This window comes from Camelus dromedarius, chromosome 1 (genome assembly GCF_036321535.1).
Source record: "Camelus dromedarius isolate mCamDro1 chromosome 1, mCamDro1.pat, whole genome shotgun sequence".
Classification (NCBI taxonomy): Eukaryota; Metazoa; Chordata; class Mammalia; order Artiodactyla; family Camelidae; genus Camelus; species Camelus dromedarius.
Window position 1 is genome coordinate 19,075,913 of NC_087436.1, and position 24,583 is coordinate 19,100,495.

General features: G+C 35.4%; 1 protein-coding gene across 1 annotated transcript in view; it reads left to right on the forward strand.

Moving 5' to 3' along the window:
* TTC29 (tetratricopeptide repeat domain 29) overlaps positions 1-24,583 on the forward strand; it is a 646,928-nt gene that overhangs the window by 440,098 nt on the left and 182,247 nt on the right. Inside the window, exons 5-7 of the mRNA XM_031465188.2 lie at positions 666-712; positions 5,477-5,574; positions 7,421-7,504. Coding sequence (XP_031321048.1) covers positions 5,483-5,574; positions 7,421-7,504 — 176 coding nt within the window. The 5' untranslated portion in view covers positions 666-712; positions 5,477-5,482. The remainder of the gene's footprint in view (positions 1-665; positions 713-5,476; positions 5,575-7,420; positions 7,505-24,583) is intronic.

Sequence of the window (24,583 nt, forward strand, 5' to 3'; positions counted from 1 at the left end):
TCCCCAGGGCTAGTCCATCGAGGTTCGTGACAAAGTCCTGGAAGAGACGGGTTGTTCTTCCAGGCGGTCCCTCTTCGGACCCCACAGACCTTCCTCAGCAGACGGCTAGAGAGTCAAGCTTCCTGAGCCAAGGCCCTCACCTTTTACTTCAAGAAATAAATAGGAGGAGCCGGGAAAGGCTCTCTACCTGCCCGCCGCCCAGTTCACGCTGTGAGGGCAGTGGGAAAAATAAACAGGAGTAGCAATAAATCGATTAGTCCTGTTCAGAACTAAGTAGCAGCACAAAAGGAGCTGGGGTGCTCTCAGTTGTGGTAGATAACCCCGTTTGAGAGATCAAATGGTCCCTTAGTCACGTTTGTATGAGAATCTGTCACTACATATACATATTTTAGATGTATTGGCCTTTCATTGAATTAGCGATTAGTTTCTCCTATAGGAGCTATACTTTGGGATTTTTTTTTTATGGTTTGCTTCTTTAATCATTGACATAATATTTCAGCTATTACAGCGTTTTTTTCCCCCCTAAATACGTAGTAAGTACCTGGTGTTTGTTTTATGAATAAATCTTATTCTATGATTTGGAGCAGGAAGGGGTTATTCTCTTAACCAATTTTTAACTTTTCTCTCCTCTCTTTTGCTACTATTCTTTGCTTCCCGATTTTTAGGCTGAAGTCTGTAAGCCTGGAGAGACCTTCAGCAGTAATCTCCAAATGTAAGTCGAGTGAAACGTGGCCTGTCTTCAAACACTGTTTCCTGCTTTAAATTTTGATTTAATCATTCGTAAAGTCAGTTAGTAGGAAATGTGTGATTTCTATTTATTTTATTTAACAACCTACCTAATTACCTACCACGGAGTGCTAGAAATGTCCAAAAATTATGATACAAGGGATAAACATTTACTGATTCTATTCACTATTTTATGTGATTTTCTTTTACTCTTTTCAGGAGCAAATTATTGATATTTCTTCTGTAGTTTTCTTTAAACTTTCATAGTAAAAGAGCTTATGATAATATGAAAAGATCTAATTCTTACAAGTGATTTTGTTGATAGTAAAAACGTATTCATTTTGAAATTTCTTGATGACACATGATACATTTGCTTGCTGTGGTTTATTGATTTCTCACATATCAGCTTTTACCCCAAAGTGACTGAATTCTGGAGACAGTGGTCAGCCTCAGACATAGTCACTCCCCAAGTAGCCTCTGTCTATACAACTCTCGGCCTCCCCTTCCTTTGTATTTCCTGATGAGGGTATCTCTGGGGATCGTGGGCAAGGGGGTTACTCTTTGAAGAATTTTACTTGGGGGCCAGAAACTTAAACTCACACCATGGGACACATTCAGCCTGATGCACCCCTCTCAAACCTTTCATCCTGTGTTTCTCCATTCTCATTTGTCTTTGCACGTGGGGGCCAAACTTAGAGACTGTAACTGTGATACCGGCGCCAACCAGGAGATCAAAGAATTCCACCCAATCTCTCCTGAATACCAACAGTGGAATGGCTTCAGGCAGCCTTTTGATCTTTGTCTCAGCACCTGTGGTGCCACAAAGTAGCACTGCCCATTTGGTAGCACTAGGGGCGCTGCCTCTGGGTTCCCTAACAGACAGCTTCACCCTGACCTCCTGGGGCTCCACTCATTTTGGTACCAGCCAGAGAAGTGCCTCTCATCATCCTCCCTTACGCACCTGAATCTGAACCGTTCCCCTTCCTGCAGCCGCACTCATCTTGTGCGATTTCCTCCGTGGCGTTGAGCTAAGAGAACCCTGATGAAGTGTCACTGTTGAGGATGTTGTGTTCCATTTCTGCTTCAGACCTGGATCAGTCACCCCTAGATCAGTCACCCCCAGCACTAGTCCTGTTCCTCCTGGCTGGAGCTCACCCAGGAGCTGGGAACACTGGATCAAACCAGGGAAGTGATACAACTCACCTTAACAAACTGCAAAAGGTTTTTTTCACGCAACAGGTATAATTTCAGCCTGAAATGATAGGTGCCTAAGCATACCTGCATTTTTTCCTCACTTATTTCGCCTGCTAGACGCTAGGATGCAGCTACTTCCCACTTTAAGAAAATTCAGAATAAATGAGACTGAACTTAATAGAACATAAAAGATATGGTGGTTACTTAGATAAGAAAATAAATTGTCACTGTATCCCTTTACGTCTTTGATGATGCATTTGAAATATTATATGTGTCATAAAGCTCAGTTCACACATTACCTATTGTGTAAAACAAAATGCCTTCATGTAGCCGTGTATTGATTGTGAAAAACAAAAACCCTCTTTCCCAATGGGCAAAGGCAGGGAGGATGTAGGGTTTAGAATAGCAAGTGAGCCTGTCAACTTCCACCCTAACTCTGAGCTTAAACTTCCACCATAGATGGGTTAAGGGCTATTTTTTTCTGCCACGCAGTTAACAACTTTTTTTCCACTTTATCATTCAGCTCTGACCACCCCCCATTCAGAGCTGTGCCTTGAGGCTTGCCAGCAGGGCTTGCAATACTTACATTAAACTAAATTTAAGAGTAAAGGTGCTCCTGCTGCTAATGTTCTCAGATCAGAGGAGAGCAAAATGAAGGAACTGGCAGCTGAAACTTTAATGGTTGGAAACGTTGACTCAGATTTTGGAAAAAAAAAAAAATCGCAGTTGATCTGCGTAACAAAGGAGATGTGTTCCTCTCCGTGTATCACATTTGCATATGATTTCATTAGATGCTTTTATTTTCTTGCAAAAAGAGTCTAACCCAAGTGAACATCAATAAGGACTTTTTTTTTTTTTGATGGAGGTTCTGGGAATTGAACCCAGGACCTCATGCATACTAAGCATGTGCTCTACCACTGAGCTATTACTCTTGCCTCCATGCCCCCGCCTGGGTAAGGATAAATTTTAAATCACCAGCTGGATCAGTTTGGGGGTGCTAGGTCAGAGTTTTTGGAGTTCGGTCTCCCTGTGTCTGTGTACAAGTCACTGGGTGGGTCTTCCTAGTATTTGGAAAAATTACTTTTTTCACCTTTTGAAGTTCCTTGGGGAACCTTTCAGAGGTCTCTGCAGTTATGCAGAGATCACCCTTGCCTCAGTGCCCTTGTCAAGCAAAGTGGGGATTCTCAGAACAGAGTCTTAATTGGTCAAGGAAGGAACCCCTGGACTGAAGCAAGCACAGGCATTGTTTTCTCTCCCTTCCAAAATCCATAGGGACAGACAGGTCTGGGTTAAGAACTGAGATGGCTCAGATTTGCTCCATAACATTAGAGGGCTCTGGAACACAGAGTCTTCACAGTTGTCTGACATAGGCCCATGAGAGGTAGGTCCAGGGAGCCTTTGCTGCCCCCTCAAACCTGTGCATGAGAAGATCTAACCCTATATTAGTTACAACTTCTTACCACATGTTCTGCACAACATTTTGCCATTTAGTAAGTTCTGGTTAAGCAGTTAACTGAACGGTTTGATATAATATCTGATCAGAAAATTGATTTTTTAAATACAAAAGAATTAAGTCACTATATTATAAAGTTATGATGAATAAAACATTATGTTTCTAATTATTTTGGAGGAGAGGACTAACATTAGCTGTTTGGACTGGGTGGTTTAAAGCTATAACTGTATAAAAATAAGTAGACCTAATGTTTCGTGGATCATATCATGCTCTGATAATCTAGGTAATAATATTCATATTGTATTAAATCTAAAGTATGACCTTGATGTCCATTAGAATTTTCTCTTTAATTATGCAAATAATTATTTCCAGGCTGGGGTAATAATCTTTTTTTCAGAAACAGAAGACTATCCCTTTCTACACTGAATTTCAAACGATGTATTTTTAGCTATTGATCCTATCGTAATCTCATCTTGTATGTATTTTGCTTATTTGGGTATTGTCTGTTTCCCCACCACATCCATCCTATAATGTAAATTCTGTGAGGCCAGAGGTTTTTGTCTTTTTCTTCACTGCTGCATCTTCAGCACCTAGAACAGTAACTGGCACCAAATAGTAGCTTAATAAATATGTGTTGAATATATTTAAAGCTCAGATTGATGGTGATTTTCCCTAGGTCCCAGAGCTAGAAACTACTAGACGTAGGTGATTTAAAACCTGAAACAAGCCTTCCAGGTGCTTGTGAGACTAATGGCAGAGGTCAAATCTGGCGGACATGGTGCTGGTGGAATCAAGAGGCCCTGGCCTTTTGGATGCCTCTCTAACACATAGAAGGTGGGTTCTTTTGCATCTGAAAGCCCTTGCAAAGTGTGACAATTTTTCTGTTCTAAGTCCACCAGCATCATGCCCACACCTCTTCCTCTTTGCAGTAAGTTTTCGATAACTTGATTTTATAGACCCACTTTCATTATTGTTCTTACTTTGTCCACTGTGACACACTGCATTTCCCAAAGATGGCCACAACAATATTTTCCATCCCACATGTTCCTCCTACAGTGTGACTTTGATGTGTTCCCATCAACAGAAGTGTCTATGTTCATTAGCCTTAAATCTGGGCAGGCCTATTTTTACAGTGGAAGAGATGCTATGTGACTTCCAAAGCCAGACCTTATAAGGGAATACAGCTTCCACCTGGCTTTTCTTTGGGTACTTGCCTCTGGAGCCCTGATTTGCACTTAAGAAGTCTGGGGCTTCCAAGCTGTGAGGAAGTCTAAGCCATGTGAGGAGGTCGCGTGTACGTCCTGGCAGGCAGCCCCAGTTGAGGCCCCAGCTAATGGTTAGCATCAACCTCCAGATACATAAGTGAAGATACTTACAGATGATTCCTGTTTCCCACCATTCAGTTACCTCCAAGCTTCTGAGTCTTCCCAGCAGAGGCCCCAGTCTTCGTGGAGTAGAGAAAAGCCATCCCCGTTGTGTCTTCTAATTCCTGACCTGTGTAAAGTGTGAAAGATAATGTAATGATTGCTGTTTTAAACAATCTTTTTTAAACCACTGCATTTTTAGGTGATTTATACATTATTAGAGTCACGTGCTCTCTCAGGGCACGTTGTTGAGATCGTTGTTAGCGTTTAGCACTTCGAAGCCTTTATGAGTGAGAAAGTTTTTAGAAAACAGCAAAGTATGAACAGTTTTTAATTATTAATAATAACAGGAAAGCAAAGTGTGAGTATTTGAAATCCACAGCTGCTCTAAAAATCTTCACTCTTTAATTGCAACCAGCTCCATTAACAAAACTCATACCAAAGCTCCGAATTGTCTGAATCTTCAGTTCATTTATCAGATTTTCTCCTTTATCGACTTGCTGGTGGAGATGCAGATAAGTAATAAATTGGCCGAAAGGCAGAGAGGAGAAGAAAATAATGAGGGAAGCTACCTGCAGAATTCACTCACCGAGCTTTATTCCCGAACACCAGAGCTACAGTTCCACACGCAGGGGCATTCTCAGCTCACATGACTCACTATGGATCACTAATAATGTCTTAAAAGACTCTTTGAAAGTTTTATTCTTTAAAATGCCGTTTCTGTTTATTTTTTTGGTAGTCCAGAATGACCACCCTGCCTCCACTGCCCATGGCACGCCCAAAGCTCACGGCCTTGGCCCGACAGAAGCTGCCGTGTTCCTCCAGAGATATTCCCAGGTACGAGACCCTGGCTTTCGTTTTTTTTTTTTGTTTGTTTGTTTTTTTCCCTACAGAATGAATTTCTTGCCGTAAGAAATGTCAATAGCATATCTCAGAAAACAACATTGTTTAAAGACAAAAGTATATTGTTATATTCAGAATATTCAAATTTGCCATTTCAAAAGGATTGCTGAACCTCATTCAAAGATTAAGACTATAATTATTTAGCAAGCTAGTGCTCATTTGATCATTTTGTTCCCTATTACCATTATAAAGTGGTTCCCATAAAGCTTTGGAAATCTATTTCCTTTTTAAAATGTGTGTAGAGAATTAAAAGCAGAAGCTTTAAAAAAGAAACCGCAAGGTCTCGAGCACTGATTTTTGTTTTGGAGGAAGGGTGGCACAGAATTAATACCAGGGTAAATTGGCAGGCATAGTTTAGCTCCTGGAATGATCCTGGGGCTTGAAAATGCATCATCAAACCACTGCTGCCTGTGAATGGCTGCTGAGCTTCTGGAGTTTTTGTCGAGAAACTAGCGGGCAGGAATTCGATGTACATTGTCGTAATTATGAATGTTAACTAAGATTGTGTTATTTAGAAATTTCCACTTACAGCTTTATTGATTGATTTTTATCAGTATAAATAATTTGAATTTGTAGGTTTGTTTATTTTTTATGCATACCTTTCAGTTCCTGCAAGGTGTAATGATCAAAGTATTACGAGACTACTTTGTTCTGAGAAGGCTCCTACCTCATTTTTTGGTATTTCTGGGAAAGACCCAAACCCCTGGGCCAAAATAAATACATTCAGCTAAACTACCATAAAAACTCTTTTGAAATAGAATTGAAAATTGTAGAAATTGAAAAAATAGAATTGTAGAGAACTGTGTTTTCTTTTCAAGTAATTTGAAAAACAGAAAATTTTCGATAGATCCATAATTCTGGTATATACATTCTTATCTTCCATTTTACTTTTGAATAATGTGAAATATTTACAAAATCTGAAAAAGCTTGTTCTTCCTGTCTTTTGTAATGACTGAGATTACATTTTCTTTTCAACATAAGCAAACACTTAATCCAATCCCATATCCCTAAAATAAGATAGATTTTAAAGAAAAACATTTTTGCATTCATTTTGTTCAAGGAAAACATTTTTATCACAACCATTTAGGGCAACATTTTGTATCAACATTCTTCATTAGCTTCTGAATAAAAATAGGTATTTGTGTATCCCATACTCCCACTGTCATGAGATATTAACAGTGTGTTTATTTTTAAAGGTGCAAAGGGTGCAAAGAATTGAATACACTACATGTGTGATATATTTCTCAGTAAACTCTTCTTAAAGTCACTTTGCATCTTGAACTTCTAGTAATAATTTGAGTTTATGTGTGATTCAAAAAACCTACTCAAACAGCATTTCAGAGCAAAATTTCATAATGTTTGCAACCAATAATTTAACACATTTGTATCAAATAGGTATTCTCAGTTCAAGATCCTGTGCCCAGCAGAATATAACTTGTGTAGTTGGAAAGTTATACTGGGAGAGAACATGAATAAAATGGAAGATTTTATAAGCTTTGAGGGGAAAACTCCATTTATTTTAAAAACGCAGATTATTTTCATGTGTTGGTACTGTGTTTGTTTACACACTGAGTTTGGTATTCTTCCCTGTCTCTCCATTCAAGAAGATTAAAAATTTGAAATTGTCAATCAACAACCTAACTCTATAGCTATTGCAGAACATTTATTATCGATGGTATTATACCCTGAATATTTCTATTCTCCTGGTGGCATTTTATATGTTTGGTAGATTTTCAACTCGATGAGGCAGTGCTTTATTATTTCTTTCCATTTCATTTAGGTCTCAACTGATCAAAGAAAAAGATGACATAGACCATTATCTGGAGGTGAATTTCAAAGGATTGTCAAAAGAGGAGGTTGCCGCGTAAGTATAACCTTTTAACGGTACTTTAATAGAAAGTTTGTTTCTTTTGTCTGGATTCTTTATTGAAATTTCAGTTTTCCTGTGCAGTTCACTTTTTCATTGGAACATGGCACTTAAAAATTAAAGCTTATATTAATAGTGATAAGTCATGTCTATTGATCTTACACATATCAAAGTCTTTAATTTTATGACTTTCAAAATTCTCGTATTTACCAAGATATTATACCATCATATTGGCAATATTTTAGTTAAGTCTTTGCCATTAACTGCTTAATAACTTCCATTTTTAAGATGTATTGCCTCCATCAGGGAGAAAAAAAGCTTTAAGAGATTCATATATCTTATTTTTCCTGGTGATTAAAAAAAAAATCTTTATATTCTTTCCTTCACCAAGAACCCACAAAAAGAATTAATGGAACATAGTTTACTGGCCAATTTAAAAATAATTTTAAATTGTCTGGATTTATTGTTTTTTAATGAACAATGGAAACTTTGCCATTTTACTGCTAGTTAGAACCTAATTTACGGTCTGAGTAAAAACAGTATGAAAATCCACGTAGGTTAGTGAGAAATAAATAGAAACCTAGAATAATAGCTAAAAAGATTTAATATTTCTTACCTATAGACTTTGTGACTCTGTTATCAGATTTTTAGACGTAAGCATTGACAAATAGAAATCTTGTATATGCACGTGCATCTTACAGAGTTCATTAAATGATTCAATTAACATATTTTATACAATAAAAGCTTTACAAAGATTGTCTCTATTAGTACTGTCTAATGCTATGGGATTCCACTGAAAAAGTATTCCTAGTAATATTTTTGGTGTAAGTTTTCAAACAGTCTAAAATTCTAAATCTCTTGAGATACATTTCTTTTTGTTAGATATGATCTTTGTCAATTTATATTTAACATGGAAAAATGGAATAGTTCATTCTGTCAGTAGCTACTTTATTTTATAGAGTGACAAAATTTTATAGTAATTATAATCACTGTCTTCCTTGGAGCTCTGTTGGCTACCTAGTGTAGTATTTCGGACTGTTGGTTTTAAAGGTTATTTAAATTGCTAATTTATTAATTTTCCATGGTAACCTGTTGGATAAATTAAAGGTCAATTTTGTCTGATGATATAATTCCTTCTTAAAATAAAAATGTATATGAGTGATATTTGCATTCTGACTTATATATAATGACATCCAAATAGCTCTAATTGGCTTAAGAATTAGGAATTAAATTTGAAATGAAACCTATGCTTCACATATATTAACAAACTAGACATCCATATACTTAAAATCTGCTTAGCTTTCAGTCTGCACTGAAGAAAACATTGTTCTAAGACAATGCAAAATAAGCTATGCTGATGAGTGTTCTCTTAACAAATTTTTTTTTCACTAAGGATATTACCAAATTGATTTGAAATCCCTATTATGCTACAGAAAACAAGTAGCACTGGGTAATTCTCAGTCCTTACTATTGCATTCTCTTTAAAGCTTCTTGTGCTTGAATACTTTTTTAGACCAAAGCTCTTTCCCTAAGATAGTAGGTGCAAACCTTAGTAGGAAGGGAACTTGTATTAGCTCACTATTAAGCTTTTGACTGATCATGCATTCTAGACCTTGTCCCAAACAAACTAATTGAATAGCATGTAAAGGAGAAAATTGATTTCAGCATCTCCTAGCAATACCCAGCAGCTGCCGTGAGGAATTATGCATATTCTGTTAGCTAAGGAATTGCTGCATGAAACTTTTTATTAGCCATCCAACTGTAAAAAAAAAAAAAAATTGGTCAACAAGCATTTATTATGTGCCTAATAGTAGCTTTTTCACAGAGGGAAAAACAATGTTATTTTATTGTAAAATACTTGGTCTCATCCTTGTCTCCACTTGAGGCAATGAGACATTCAAGCAGGAAATAAATATGGAATGAAAGAGTGCTGATTGTACTGTGAGATACAGCCTAGAAGTCTAGGAAAAGTTAGAGGAGACCAAGATGGTAGGGTGGAACTGACCACGGAAGACAGATTTTGAGTTTGGCTCCCTATCCGGTAGCATTATAAAATGATCAGACTAGTGCATCACAGATCCTCAGTATCCAAAGATGTAATGGGGAGAAACTGATGAATCAAATTTCAATCAGGCAAAAGCAGTGTCTAAGATGTATCCTCAAATTCCTCTTTATGCTGCTTATTCTTCTCTAAGATGATAGTAGAAATGTATACTTACAAAATTCATGTCCACTAGCTTTGATATCCTATAGTGTGTTCTTTGTCTAGTCCCAGAATCACCCTTTGTCATCTACTCCAAAATATACCAACCTACTTATATGTAAACTCACACTCCGTGACATTCCTCCGATTGCAGTGGGTGGAGAGTTCCTGTTCTTATCTATGGGTGTTGTATCCACTTGTGTTCTGGATACCATCCCATCTTCCTTGTTTCAAGACTTTCTCCAGCAGTTAAGCATGTTTTATTTCAACATCATCAATTTCTCTTCCGTTGGATCAGTCTCTCTAGCATTCGTATCTACTCTAGTATTTCTCTTGACTTCTTATCCTCCTCCAGATTCTATTCTGTTTTCCTCTACCCTTCACAGTAACCAGAAGCCCTGTTGCAATATTTCCACATCCCATCCCTACCTCAATTAACTCTAAATAGGTTTCCAGACCCAGCACTCACTGAAATCTGTTTACTGTGACCAATGTTCTCCATTTTTACCACACCTAATGGTCATGTTTCTGTCCTCATCTTGCTTGATGTTTTCACATTATTTGATGGAATTGAACACTTTCTTGTTGAACCTTCTGTGCTTGTGGCTTCCAGGATGCCATGTTCTATGGTTTTTCTCCAAACTCTTTGACTATGCTACCTTAGTCTCCTATGCTGGCTGGTTTTCTTTTTTCAAACTCTCGGTGGTGGGTCATCCTAGGGGTGGGTCTTTGAGCTGCTACTCCAGCTACATTATTTGGATCCAGTCTTATAGCTTTAAATATTATCAGTACCTGATGACTATCACATTTAGAAATCCAGCCCTGACCTCTCCATTAAGCTTCAAACTTATATCCAATTGCCTCCTTGACGTATTTACTTGGATACATAATAGACATTCCAAGGTTGATATGGCCCCAAAGTGGACTCTCGCTTTACCTCTCTTGCCCCTCACTCTACTGCCTTCTAATATTCCTCCCCCAGTCTTCCCTTATTTCCGTAAATGGTACCAAGGCAGCCTTGAGTTTCACCTTGCCTTCACCACTACTTTCTCATCTAATCCATCAATATGTCCTATCAGATATAATTCCAAAATATGTCTTGTGTTCAGCTACTTCTGTTCATTGCATAGCCACCATCATCTCTCACCAAGATCGCTAGAATAGTCTCCTAATTGCTCTTCTCATATCCCCTTGAATTCCACCAAATTCAGCCACCAGAGTGATCTTTTAAAACTCAGATCATGGGGACACTCACCTCCAAGAGCTTCCCATTATTCTTATGATAAGCTTTAAAGACTTCATCATGGCCTAAAGTCCTATATGGTTTGGACTTTGCTGACCTCTCTGACCTTATCTCACCATTCTCCCCACTACTCACTCCTCTCAGTGTAGCCTTATTGCTAATACTTCTTGTTACGCAGGTGTCACCTTGAATGTGACCTCCTTGGTCTACCATTCCCTGACCCCATAATTGAGTAGCTCTCACCCCACCCACACTCATTCCCAATCAAATCAGCTGGGTGTATTTCTCCTGTCATCTGGTCCTCATCTTGTGTTCAGAGTTTGTATGTGGACTGTTTTCATCCCTAGTGGAATGCACGCTCCACGGGAACAAGACTGTGTCTGTGTGTATGCCACTGTATCCCCAGGGCTTAAACAGGGCCTGGCACATGGGCGGAGCTCAGTAACTAGGTGTCAAATGAATAAATGAGTGAAGAGTAAATGTTAGTTTATTAACACCATGAAATAGGCATCCTGCTTTGAATATTCTTTGGTTATAATATTTTTAGTTCAGTGTTGTAGGTAGCTGGTTTGACTATGTGTTGAGGAAGTTTAACTCCTCAAAAGTGTTTTATGTTTACAAGTAGGAGTATAAAATTTAAATGAGTAATTGAGCGCAGGACAAGCTAAAGTAGTTGTTACTGGAATGTCCAAATCCAAGCGATGAGGGATCATTTTACTTTGGAATGGGGAAAATGTTTCAAAGGAAAACAGCTTCTGAGTTTTTTACCATTTACATTTACAGATGGAATTCTAGTATGCTTCATTACTTTTTAAGTGATCAGATTATTGCTGTGCCTAATAGCTATTTTTTAAGCATATTGTACTAACATACAATATATTTGACACTGATAATTTGACGTTTTTAGATAAGCCTTTACATAGTTCATTAATAGTATTTAACTGATCTTTAACAACTAAAGAAGATCACATTGTATTTCTTTCGTTTTTTTATTCTGTATTATATTATCAGAATGTGGTTCTTTTTGAAGGACTTGAAGTATCACTTATTATCATATCATAATTGCTTTGAGTAGCTAGGTAATAAAAGTGTCATTTATATATTCAAATAAACTTTTCTAGGGGGCAGTTTTTACAGCTTTAGCTATGTATGAGGCTACAAATAAACAAAATTATCAGGGGACAGAGAATGTTAATCTGCTCAATATTATTTTCTGCTTCAGATATCAAGTTCTGTTATATGGAAGAATAGCTTTAGTTCAAAATTGCGTACATCCCTAAGATACTGATTTCTTTTAGAGTATCTTTCAAGCATCACCAGTTGATGTTTACTGTCACTTTGTCAGCACAGTGGCAAATAGGACTATCAGTTACCATGTTCAACGAGTTTGGATTATAAAGAAACAGAGAGCCATCTATTTTCATATCTTTCATATCTCCCGCCTCATTTTAAATTGTATTATAACTCAGTTAAAGTAAATCAGCATTTTCCCAATCTTAGGTTTTCATCTTGAACGTATTCCAAAATTATCTTCCAAAGGTGCCTTTACAAACTACCAAGATATTTATTATGTGCAAAATTAGCATCTGGATTTGCACAATGGTCAGGCCCTCGAAATCTATGTAACAAGATGAAGATGTTTACTCAGGATATAATATTTCATGATAACATCATGGAAATTTAGGCCCCTTTAGTTGAGTTTTTCCTCTGCTTCTCTCATTTTGTTTACTTTTGGTTAATTTTGTGATAGTATTTTGTTTTCTCTTCAAAACATTTTGCTCCTCTGTAATCAGTCAAATTCTTTTCAGAGGTTTGCAAATTAAACTTTCTGAAGATGCCACTTGCCAAATAAATGGTTATCTGACTAATAGGAATAGGCAAGAAAGAGAAGGAAAGGAAGGTGACCCTCTTTCCTTCTAGGTAGCAAATTGGGTTTTAAGATCTTCTTCCTGATTCAAGAAAAAGAGACAAGGATTTGGTGTTATAGAGAGACAACTATACTTTACCTTCTCCTGAATGCCAAAAAATAAAAATAAAAAAGCAACAGAGAATACAGATGGAAATAGTAGGGGATGCCACTCCTTTTTATTTTTCTTTATTTATTTACTTATTTTTATTCTAGTACTGTCTTCCACAGCAGGTCTCTAGGATGTGAAACTAGGAAAGGAAAGAGGGTTTTAACCATATTTTATTTAAAAGGAATATTGATGTCAATAAAGTTTAAAATTTGGGAATTGAAGAAAAATGCAGTTGAAAGGAACGTTAAAAAATTGTTTACTAGATGCAAAAAGGATCTCAAATTTACACTGAAACCAAATCTAAATCAATAAAAAAAAAGGAGGAAAGATGTCAAAGGTCAACAGACCACAGAAATGCCAATTTCTTAGGCATTTATGTCTCTCTGTCCTTTAAAAGTTTTGTTTAAAATATTATTTTCACATCTGGTGTTTAAACGTAGCAGTTCTAAATAGACTTTAAAAAATCTTTGTCAGAGAAAAGCATAGGAGTCATGACATTGCAGCTCTGGCTCTTAGGGGAGCTGATTTCTTCCTCAGCTGGAAATTTGCTATTGCTATTAATGCCTGTGTAATCTTTTGCAGGTTACCTAACTTTGATAATCTTTGATTTCCACAACTATTTGCAGATGATAATAATAATAATAATAATAATAATAATAATAATAATAATAATAGGAAATTCCCATTGAAATTGAAAGAGATTCTCTATATGAAACACATGTAGACAGTCTTCACTTTAGCTATCATTGATCATTTTTCTTTGGCTTTTAAAGCATTTACTAATAATATAAATTACCTAATTATTTTGCATTAACTTTAAGTGTTGATTTATGTAGTAATATTATTTCCCTTAAATATGTATAGTTCCACATTTTACTTTGTACTGGGTATTATTTTTCTTCGTGTTTAAAAGACAAAGTTTTTAATAAGAGATACATTTCAAACTTAGTAATGCTAACCAATGAGGGGGCTGTTAAAAAAAATTTCAACTTACAGCAAACTTTTAAGAAATTGTTTATGTTGTATTAAGCAACATAATTTGCATTATGCTCAGCTATCTCATCAGCTATTTCAGTTTTTTTAAATGTCTAAAAATTGCTTAAACTTATGATTACTATAAGATTGCTTTAAGTACAAACCTACTGTTTTAGAAATGTATAGAATATAGCCAGAGAATATGACTCTTCCTACAATAGCTCATAAACCTGGACGTACACAATGGCATTTTATTTAATAATCATTTGGAAAATTTAGTAACGAAGAGCAAAATGACAAAGGGGAATAAGCACCCAGGTACCACAGAAGTTGAATCAGTTGGAACCAAAAGTCAGTGAGATGAACAATGACCCAGCCACATCACCTGTAATTCAAGGAGCAAGATGTTTTTATCATGTTGAGTTTTGTTTCTGATATTGTGTTCTGTCTGTATCAAGAAAAGCATATGTGGGAAGAACCAAAACTAATATGACCCTTTTCCATTCTCCATTATAGTTAAAAATTATCCTCAAAATACTGATATTGCTACAATCATATAAAAATTATCCCCCTGACTCATATCCATACCCTATTCTGTTTTCTATGTTGGAAAAAGAAGATGTTATAATAAACAATGTCATCTTCTCAGTTCTTAAAGCAAATCAGTATGGGCTCACAAGTACTCTTGCTTTTCTAAGGTATTCAGTGTCCTTGGGGTTCTTCCATGTTGTAGCATATATAACAATTTCCTTCCTTTTTAAGGCTAAACAATATTCCATTGTATGTATATACCACATTTTGCTTATCCATTTGTCTCTTGATGAACACTTGGGTTGCTTCCATGTTTTCCCTATTATGAATAACGTTGCTGTGAATGTGGGTGTAGAAATATCTCTTCAAGTCCCGGTTTTCAATTCCTTTCAGGTTTACTGAATGGTGGAATTGCTAAATAATTTGATAATTCTATTTTCATTCGTTCATATGATGTATTACATCAATCAATTTTAGTATATTGAAATATTCTTGCATTCCATTTAGCCACAGTGTATAATCCTCTTAATATGCTGCTGGATTTAGTTCACTCATATTTTGTTGAATCAGTGTTCATAAGGGATATTGAAACTGTAGTTTTCTTTCCTTGTGGTGTCTTTGTCTGGCTTTGGTATTATGGCAATGAGTTAGGAATGAGTTAGGAATGAGTTAGGACATGTTCCCTCCTTTACAATTTTTGGATAAGTTTGAGAAGGGTTGGTGTTAGTCCTTTAAATTTTTGATAGAATCTGCTGGTAAAGCCATCAGATCTAGGGCTTTTCTTTGTTGGGAGATTTCATATTACTGGTTCATCATCTTTACTAACTATAGGCCAATTCAGGTTAATTATTTCTTCACAATTCAGTCTTGGTAGGTTTTGTTTCTAGGAATTTGTCCATTTCATCTAGGTTATCCAGTTTGTTATACAGAGTTGTATATAGTGCTCTCTTAGAATCCTTTTTATCTCTGTAGAATTGGTAGTAATATCCCCATTTTCATCTCTGATTTTAGTAATTTGAGTCTTCTCTTTTTTTTCCTTAGTTAATCTAGCTAAAGATTTTTCAATTTTGTTGACCTTTTCAAAGAATCAACTTTTGGTTTTATTGAGTTTTTAGTATTGTTTTCCTATCCTTTATTTCATTTATCTCTCTCCTAACCTTTATTTTTCCCTTCTGCAAGCTTTGGGTTTAGTTTGTTCTTTTTCTAATTCATTAAATTATTAGTTTAGAGTGTTGATTTTGAGATCTTTTTTGTTTTTAAAATTTTTTTGAGATCTTTTTTGTTTGTAAAATTTAAGCATTGCTAGTTATAAATTTCCCCTTTAGAACTGCTTTCACTGCATTCCATAAGTTTTGCTATGTTGTGTTTTCATTTTCATTCATCTCTAAGTATTTTCTAATTTCTCTTGTGATTTCTTTATTGATCCATTGATTGTGTTATCTAATTTCCACAAATATGTGAATTTTCTGATTTTCCCTCCCTTACTGACTTCTAACTTCATCCAGTTGTGGCCAGAGAAGATACTTTGTATGATATATATCTTTTAAAATCAGTTGAGACTTAATTTGTGGCCTAATACATGGTCTACCTTGGAAAATGTCCTATGTGTCTTTGGGAAGATTGTGTATTCTGCTGTTGCTGGGTAGAGTGTTCTGTATATGTCTGTTATATCCAGTTGGCTTATTGTGTTGTTCAAGTCCTCCATTTCCTCACTTATCTTCCGTTTGGTTGTTCTGTCCATTATTGAGAGTCAGGTATTGAAATCTACAGCTATCATGGTGAACTGTCTATTTCTTCCTTCAATTCTGTCCATTTTTGCTTTATTTATTTTGATGGTCTGTTACTAAATGCATGAATGTTTATGGTGGTTATATTTTCTTGCTGTATTGAAAATGTTATTAATATATTGTGTTCTTCTTTATCACCTGTTATAATGTATTGTGTCCTTCTTTATCTCATAAACATTTTTGATTTCAAATCTATTTTGTCTGATATTAATATAACCATCTCTGCTCTCTTTCTGTTACAATTTGCACAGAATAGCTTTTCCCATCTTTTCACTTTCAACCTATTTGTGTCTTTGGATGTAAAGTGAATTTCTTGTAGACAGCACATTGTTAGACCATGTTTTTTTAAATTCATTCTACCTGTCTCTGTCTTTTGATTGGAGAGTGTAATCCACTTACATTTAAAGTAATTACTACTAAGGAGGAACTTACTTCTGTCATTTGCTATTTGTTTTTTATATGCCTTATAGCTTTTTTTCCCTCATTTTCTGCATTACTGTCTTCTTTTATGTTTAGCTGATTTTTTTTTGTTGTGAAACATTTAAATTCCCTTCTCATTTCCTTTTGTGTATATTCTATAACTATTTTCTTTGTAGTTACCATGAGGATTACATCTGACATCCTAAAGTTATACTGCTCTATTTTGAATTTATACTAGCTTAACTTCACTGATGTACAAAACCTTTGCTCCTTGACAGCTCCATCCCTACCACTTTTGATTATTGATGTCACAAAATTACATATTTATAAATTTTGTGTTAAAAAACATTAATAATTTTTGTTGTTGAAAGACAACTTTTTTTAGTTTTAGGTTCACAGCAAAATTGAAGGGAAGGTATACAGATTTCCCACATATCCCTTGCTCCCACACATACATTAATAATTGTTTTTTAATGCAGTATCCTAAATTATGTAGAAAACAAAATAGGAATTACAAATCAAAGTGATAATAATACTAGTTCTTAGAATAATTATTTTTATAAGTGTTTTAATTTCTTAAGTTATGTAGAAAACAAAATACAAAGTTACCAACTATTGTTACAAAAATTCTAGCTTTTATAATTGACTGTGTGTTTACCTTTACAGAGACCTTGATTTCTTCATATGATTTCTAGTTACTGTCTAGTGTCCTTTTGTTTCAACCTGCGGGGCTCCTTTTAGCATTTGCTGCAAGGAAGTTCCCATAGAAAGAAACTTCCTCAGCTTTTGTTTATCCAAGAATGTCTTAATTTCTCCCTCACTTTTGAAGGACAGTTTTGCCAGATGTAGGATTATTGGTTGACAGTTTTTCTCTTTTAGCATTTTCAAATATAAAAGATCCTTCTTTCTGGCCTTCAAAGTTTCTGGTGAGAAATCTGCTTATAAATAATCCTGTGTTTGTGATGAATTTCTTCTCTGCCTCCACTTTCAAGGTTCACTCTTTGTCTTTGCCTTTGGGAGTTTGATTATAATGTGTCTGAGTGTAGATTTCTTTGAATTTTCCTACCTACAGTTTGTCAAACTTCTCTAATTTTTATATTCATAATGTTTATAAAATTCGGGAAATTTTGCCATTTTTCTTTAAATAATCTTTCTACTCACCTCTCTCTCTTTTCCTTCCTTCCTTCCTATGTTTTCTTTCTGTTTATTGCTATTTCCATTTAGTTCATACATCTTTTTCTTGACTTCTTTTTTTATCTTCCTTTAGTTCTTCTAGCATCTATAAGACACTTATTTTAAGAGCTTTCTCCAGCAGATCTGCCGTCTGGTCTTTCTCAGGGATGGCTTCAGTTGCTTTATTTTTTTCCCTTCAATGGACCATACTTTCATGGGGTTTGTTTTTTTGTTTTTTTGTTATTTTTGTATGCCTTGTAAGTTTTTGTTGAAAATTAGACATTTGAATCTATTAATGTGGCAACTCTGGTAATCAGATCCTTTTCCTTTCTCAGGGTTTGCTGCTTTTTGTTTTTGTTTTATTTTGTTTTGTTTTAGTGTTGTAAGCTGTTTCTGATCCTCTTACGAGGATCAACCTGAAGTGAAAATTAAGGTCTTCTCAGGTCTTTTCTGAGCCTGTGCCTTCCCTTGGGCGTGTGTGGTGACTTTCTAATTTCCCCTATATACCAGTGGCTTTCAAATGTCCTAATGTTTAATGACTGGTTCTCAAAAGGTGAGAAAAAAAAAAAATGAAAAGTGGAGGAACGGTGCTAGAGAGGCATTGTCCCTTTGAATCCCCTGAAAGTTGCTTTAGCCCGAAGAATGGGCTTATAAGAATGGGAGTCTGTGTGCAACAATGGCTGCTCCCACCCCCATGTCTGTCTCTCCATGATCAGAAGCAACAATCAACAATTAGAAAACAGAGCCCCAATATTTGGAGGACAGGGTCCTTCTCATCTACCCTGGATCCTGCAAATTGTTTGAAAGCTGGTCCAGGAACAATAAGATGGATGCCTATGATGGAGACTGGTGGTGGGGATGAGTAGGTGCTGGTGGGCTAAGAGTTGAAATTCAGCAAAGTTAACCACAGTTTACTGTCCAAGCCTTCCCCTGTAAGTTGGAAGACTTCAATAGACTCCAGAGTTCCAAGATAGTTACATCAGACTGCAGTTGTTGTCTAGGCTGGGAGACAGCTTCCAGGTGCTTCTTACTCCGCCATTTTCCCCAAATCCTCTTCATTATCATACTCTTTTGAAATAAAAAAAAATTAATGTCTAGTTATAAGAAATAAGAATAAATATATTTGTAGGAAATATTTTTTCTTGATTATTTTTAATTAGATTATTTGGAAACTTTCACAACTTTGTATTGGGATGAGTTTTTGAGATCATTTTAAATACTCTGTTCTTTCATCTGGAAGCATGTGTTTACAAATATACATACTTTTACATATTGATATAGAGTATTTGTCTGTATGTATGTATGTGTGTGTGTGTGTATTATATGTATATCTCCTCAGACTCTGTGATTTAACTGTTAATCCCAATTTTCTACATACCACTATATAAAAATCTTTCTATGCATTTTAAGCACTTTTATTCAAGCTAATGTGGAAGCACACTAAGCAAAATCATATATTGCTAGAAAACTCAGATATTGAAGAATAGGTCCTCTTCATCGTAATTCATACCCTGGACAAAACTTGACAGTTCCTTTATAATGATAATTACAGAGATACCCTATTTATTTAGATATTAGATTTAGGGTAATCAACATCGGGATATGTATGCAAACGTTGACATAAATGGAAAAGCTCTGGAAAAATAGCCTTCCATTTTAACATCAAGAGAAATGTGGATCCATCTTTAGACAAGTCAATTGACCTAGAAATGTATAAAAAATTAGATTTTCCTACTTAACAAGCTTGGCTATATTGTTTTCTGTGGAAACCTTGTTTTTACAACTTCGTTGAATCAAAACTGTAAGGAGGAAGCTAACATACTGAAATGACAGTAGATTTGAAGGAAGATAAAGAGTTGGCCTCTGTTAAAAGGTCAAACTTTTGGGGAACATGGCTTGGAAGGACAGTTATTGACTAGGCTCTACAGGGACCCTTTTCAACACGTTTACGTTGTGTTGGAATTAAATAATTGAAATGTGGTAAGAAAGTATTGTTTTGTTCACCTTACTCTGTTTCATATGGCAGGAAAATGAGAAATACAGTTTAGAAAAGCTTAGTAATATGTTTTAATTGCTATTTTTGGTTTCATTCTAGGTTTTTGTATTTAAAATTTTTGGTTGTTTGGAAAGTCAACAATGTGGATCACCTCAGTTTTTTAATTAATTAAATGAATGTATTAATTTATTTTTGTTTGTTTTCAAAATTGGAATGGTACTCTTCTTAGAGTTATTAAGCTACTTTTTCTCCAGTTAGTAATATGTTGTAACTGTCCTAATAGGGGTGCCATAATATAATTGATTGCTCCTCATTATCATAATTAACTACTATAATGTCTTCCAAAACCCTTAGGTATCAATGAGAAAGCATCTTTCCAAGCTTCTTTTGCTCTTTAATTTTTTTTCATTATGTTCGCATTATTTCTAAAGGATCAGAAGTTATTTAGTCAAACTCATTTTGAAGAGCTTAAATTTTATTCTAGACATATTGTGAACTCATCAGAGCATTTTAAGCAGGGAAATTACATGATGTAATTTCATTTTAAAAGGATCACTCAGGCTGCTCTGTGGATATTTGCGTAGGCAGCAGCCCGACAGAGATAATGGGGGCTTGACCAGGGTAGATGTGGAAATGTTGAGAAATGGTCTGATTTAGAATATATTTTGGTGATGGGGGGTTGGAGGTTACCGATAGAATGAATGTGGAGAGTGAGTAAAGGCAGTAGTCAAAGCTGACAACGCCTTCTGAACTGACTTGAGTACCCAACTAATGTCTTGTTTACTGTTTGGTCTCCAGTATCTATAATATCATCTAGCACCTAGTAGGCATTAAATCAATATTTTTAAACTAAGCCAACTACACTTCTGCCAATGTAATCTCCATTCCTTCTTTGAAATGTATTCTTTGTCAAAATAATAATAATGTCTAATATTTGTTGAACACTTACTATATTTCAGACATCATTCTAAGTGCCTTACATGTATTGATTCATTTACTCCTAGAAAAATCTTTGTCAGTTGTATATACAGTTAAGGAAATTGAAGCACAGAGATATTAACTAACTTGCCCATGTTCACACAGCTAATAAGTAGAAGAGCAAGAATTTGAATATAGGCAATCTGGTCCCAGAGCCAATTCTTTAACCATTATACCATTTTGTCTCTGAAGTTACTCAGGTCTTCATTAGACAATGCTCTCTTTCGTCTCCCAGCTTTAGTGTATTCCCATCTCCTTGGCCTAGAATGCTTTTCCCCTTACTATTTCATGCCTAATTCTTACTCACTCTTAAATGGCTCAGTTATGTTAGATAACCTTGCTACTGTAACACCCTGTAATACCCAGAACCCCACCCATCATGGCACTTACCACACTGCATTGTCACTGCTAGTTGGTTTCCTCTACTAGACTAAAGCTTCAGGAGGGCTGGAGCCAGGGCTGCTTAGCTCATGTGTGCATCCTCAGTACTCATACAGGGTTCAGTTCACAGAGACTGATGCAGCTGATGAGCTGTATTTGATGAATGGTGATCTTTTACCCCTTTGTAGCCTTGTACATTTGCTCTGCCTGAAATGCCCTTATCCTTCCCCCATACCTTGTGTACTTGGTAAACTTCTCTTCCAGCCTCAGCTTAACTGTTTCTTGCTCTGTGAGGCCTCTCTTGATCCATCCTTACCCACATGGTAGGGTCCAGAGTTTCTGTTTAAACTCCCTTAATAGCCATTGATAATCACATACATCTAGGATTTTTTTTTTCTTCTTCATTAATGTTGAAAAATACAAAAAAACTATAGATTGTGATTCCTTAGTGAGTAGTGGTTACCCATCAGTTTGGAGATCATGACCATCATTTAAAATACGAAAGAGATTGTAGTAAAATAAAATAGAAATGGGTGCACTGCACAGAGGGGGCTGCCAGGTATAATGAAGTAGAGCACAGGTTTTGAAACCCAACTCCTTGGACTCAAATCCCACCTCTACTTTTACCAACGAAGTAACTAGTCAACTTTGGCCAAGTTGCTTAACCTTTGTATACTTCAGTTTTCTCATCTGAAAAACTAGGGATATTGATAATAGGGCCTGGGTCATGAAACAGTTATGAGGATTAATTGAGTTAATATTTATAAAGAGGTTAGAATATTTTGAGTATTAGTGCTTTTAAACTGTTGTCTCACATAGATACATATATGAAATATATATGTGCATGTACTGAATTGCAATGTAAAACGTCCTTCTTACTGTGAACTGCCATAAGGAAAGGACTCTGCTCTAGACTTAGAGTTCTTTGAAAACGGTTTCATTCTCCTGTAAGATTCTTCTGACTTACATAAAATAACTTTTATTTCTTGCTAACTTTCATTCTCAAGAGGACTGAAGAAACATAAAGTTAACATTTTATATTACATAGCTATCAGATTATATATAGAAAATGAAAGGCAACTAAAGAAGTATGTCAATATGCTCCCCACTAGAGTTAATACAGTTTTCCTCAAGAAATTTCACTCTGAACTGGGCATACTGGGCAAAAAGGGAGCTGTGATGGACGATAGAATTCTCATTAGCTGATGAAAGGGAACATAGCAGTTCTTCAAGAGAGACAAACTTTTTCCTGATACTAAATTCGAAAAGAAAGTTATCCCATGACCTTGTATAAGAAAAACAGAGCAACATAATAGAACTTTGCCCACCTAATGAACACTGAGAAGGGTATATAGACAGCTTGACACAAATATTGCATCTCTTAGCTAGGTTTTATTTCAGGCAAAAATAGTAATGGGTAAAATATATTAAATTAATACTGTGTACTGGTCTGTGTTTTAAGTGATCCTCACAATAAACTTGTGAAGAGTTGTTATTACTCCCAGAGACCAAGGCTTAGGGAGGTTAAGTAGTTTGACAAAGGCAATCTAATGTTATAAAGAAGCAGAAACAATGAGATAGAAAAAAAATGATTCATAGAAGGAAAGAATGAATAAGCTAGAAAGGAAATGAGTCAGACATACATCAGAGATCAGATTTCTAGGTTCCTCTAGACGCCTTACTACTATGGGTCTAGAACCTCCCTCTGGGTTCGTCTCTTAAGGATGCAATTATTCTATAAATCCTGATTCATATTTCCATAAAATCCTCTTAAGCTTGTCTGAAACAATCTCTTATCCTGCAACCAAAGTAGCCAGAGAAATAGAACAAGGGAATTGTCTCAAAAGTTTAGATTAGAGCTTTTTCCACTCCAAGATGAAGATGGATGGCTAAACACATTTTCTTCCTGCATTTGAAATGACCACACAGAAGTACTAAAGATGGTAAATTCTTAACATGATGAGAAAGAAGGGAAGAAAAATGAGTGATTCCAAGATTTTCAGAAATACATTTTCAGAAAATAGTTGGACTATTACCAGGGATAAAAAGTGACATTTCATAAGGATAAAATAAGTTGGTTCATCAAGAAGGCATAATCCTAAATGTTTGTATTCCTATGACAGAACTTCAAAATACATAAAATAAAAACTGATAGAAAGAAAAGGAAAAGCAGTTTCCACAATTATAATTGGAGATTCTAGCATTGCTGTCTTAATAATTGATTAAAAAAATTAGTAGGCTATCCAAGACTTGAACAACAATACCATTGGTCAACTTAAATAGTTGACATTTACCTAACACTACATCAAACAACAGTAGAACACACGTTGTTTTCAAGTACATGTGGAACATTTATCAAAGGAGATGATATTCCAAGCCATAAACCAAATTTAAATATACTTAAAAGGATTTAAATTCTAAAATTTATTTCCTCTTGCAAGAGTAGAATTAAACTAGAAATAATGGCAGGAAGATAGCTGGAAAACCCCACAAATGTGGAAACAGCCTTCATATTTACTTCATATTTACTGTAGACTTCAAATAAACCATGGATCAAGTAGGAAATCACAAGCAAATGAGAAAATACTTTGAACTGAATGAAAAAGAAAACATGGCATGTCAAAACTTGTAGGATGCAGCTAAAGCAGTGCTTAAAGGGAAGTTTATAGCATTAAAATGTTGACATTAGAAAAATAGAAATTCTAAAATCATTACCCTAAACTTCCATTTTAAAAGACTAGAAAAAGCAGGGGAAAAGAAACAGTAAAATGAGAGCAGAAAACAGAAAAACAATAGAGAAAATAATAAAGCTAAAAACTAGTCTTTTGAAAAGCTCAATAAAATTGATCATCAGTTAGCCATACTGAACAGAGAGAAAGAGAGAAAACACAACTTACCAATTTCAGAAAGGAAAGAGGAGACACATCACCACAAATTACACAAATATTAAAATGCTAATTAGGAAATAACCTTTATGCTGATAAATTCAACAGTTTATAGAAATGGCTAGATTTCTTGAAAGACACTACCAAAGTTCACTTAAGTAGAAATAAGTAACACAGTGGGTTTATATCCACTAAAGACATTGAATCAACAGTTTAAAAACTTCCCATAAAGAAAATTCCAGGCCCATTTGGCTTCACTGGTGAATTCTCTGTAACATTTGAAAAATAAAATAATGCCAATTTGGCACAAACTCTTCAAAAAATAGAAGAGGAGGAAACATTTCTCAACTCATTCTATGAGACCATAATTATCCTGATACCAATACCAGAAAAAGCCATTACATAAAAAGAAAACCACGGAATAATATTCCTTATGAACAGTGATGCAAAAAATCTTAAAAAGTAACAGTTGGCCTGTGCTCTTCC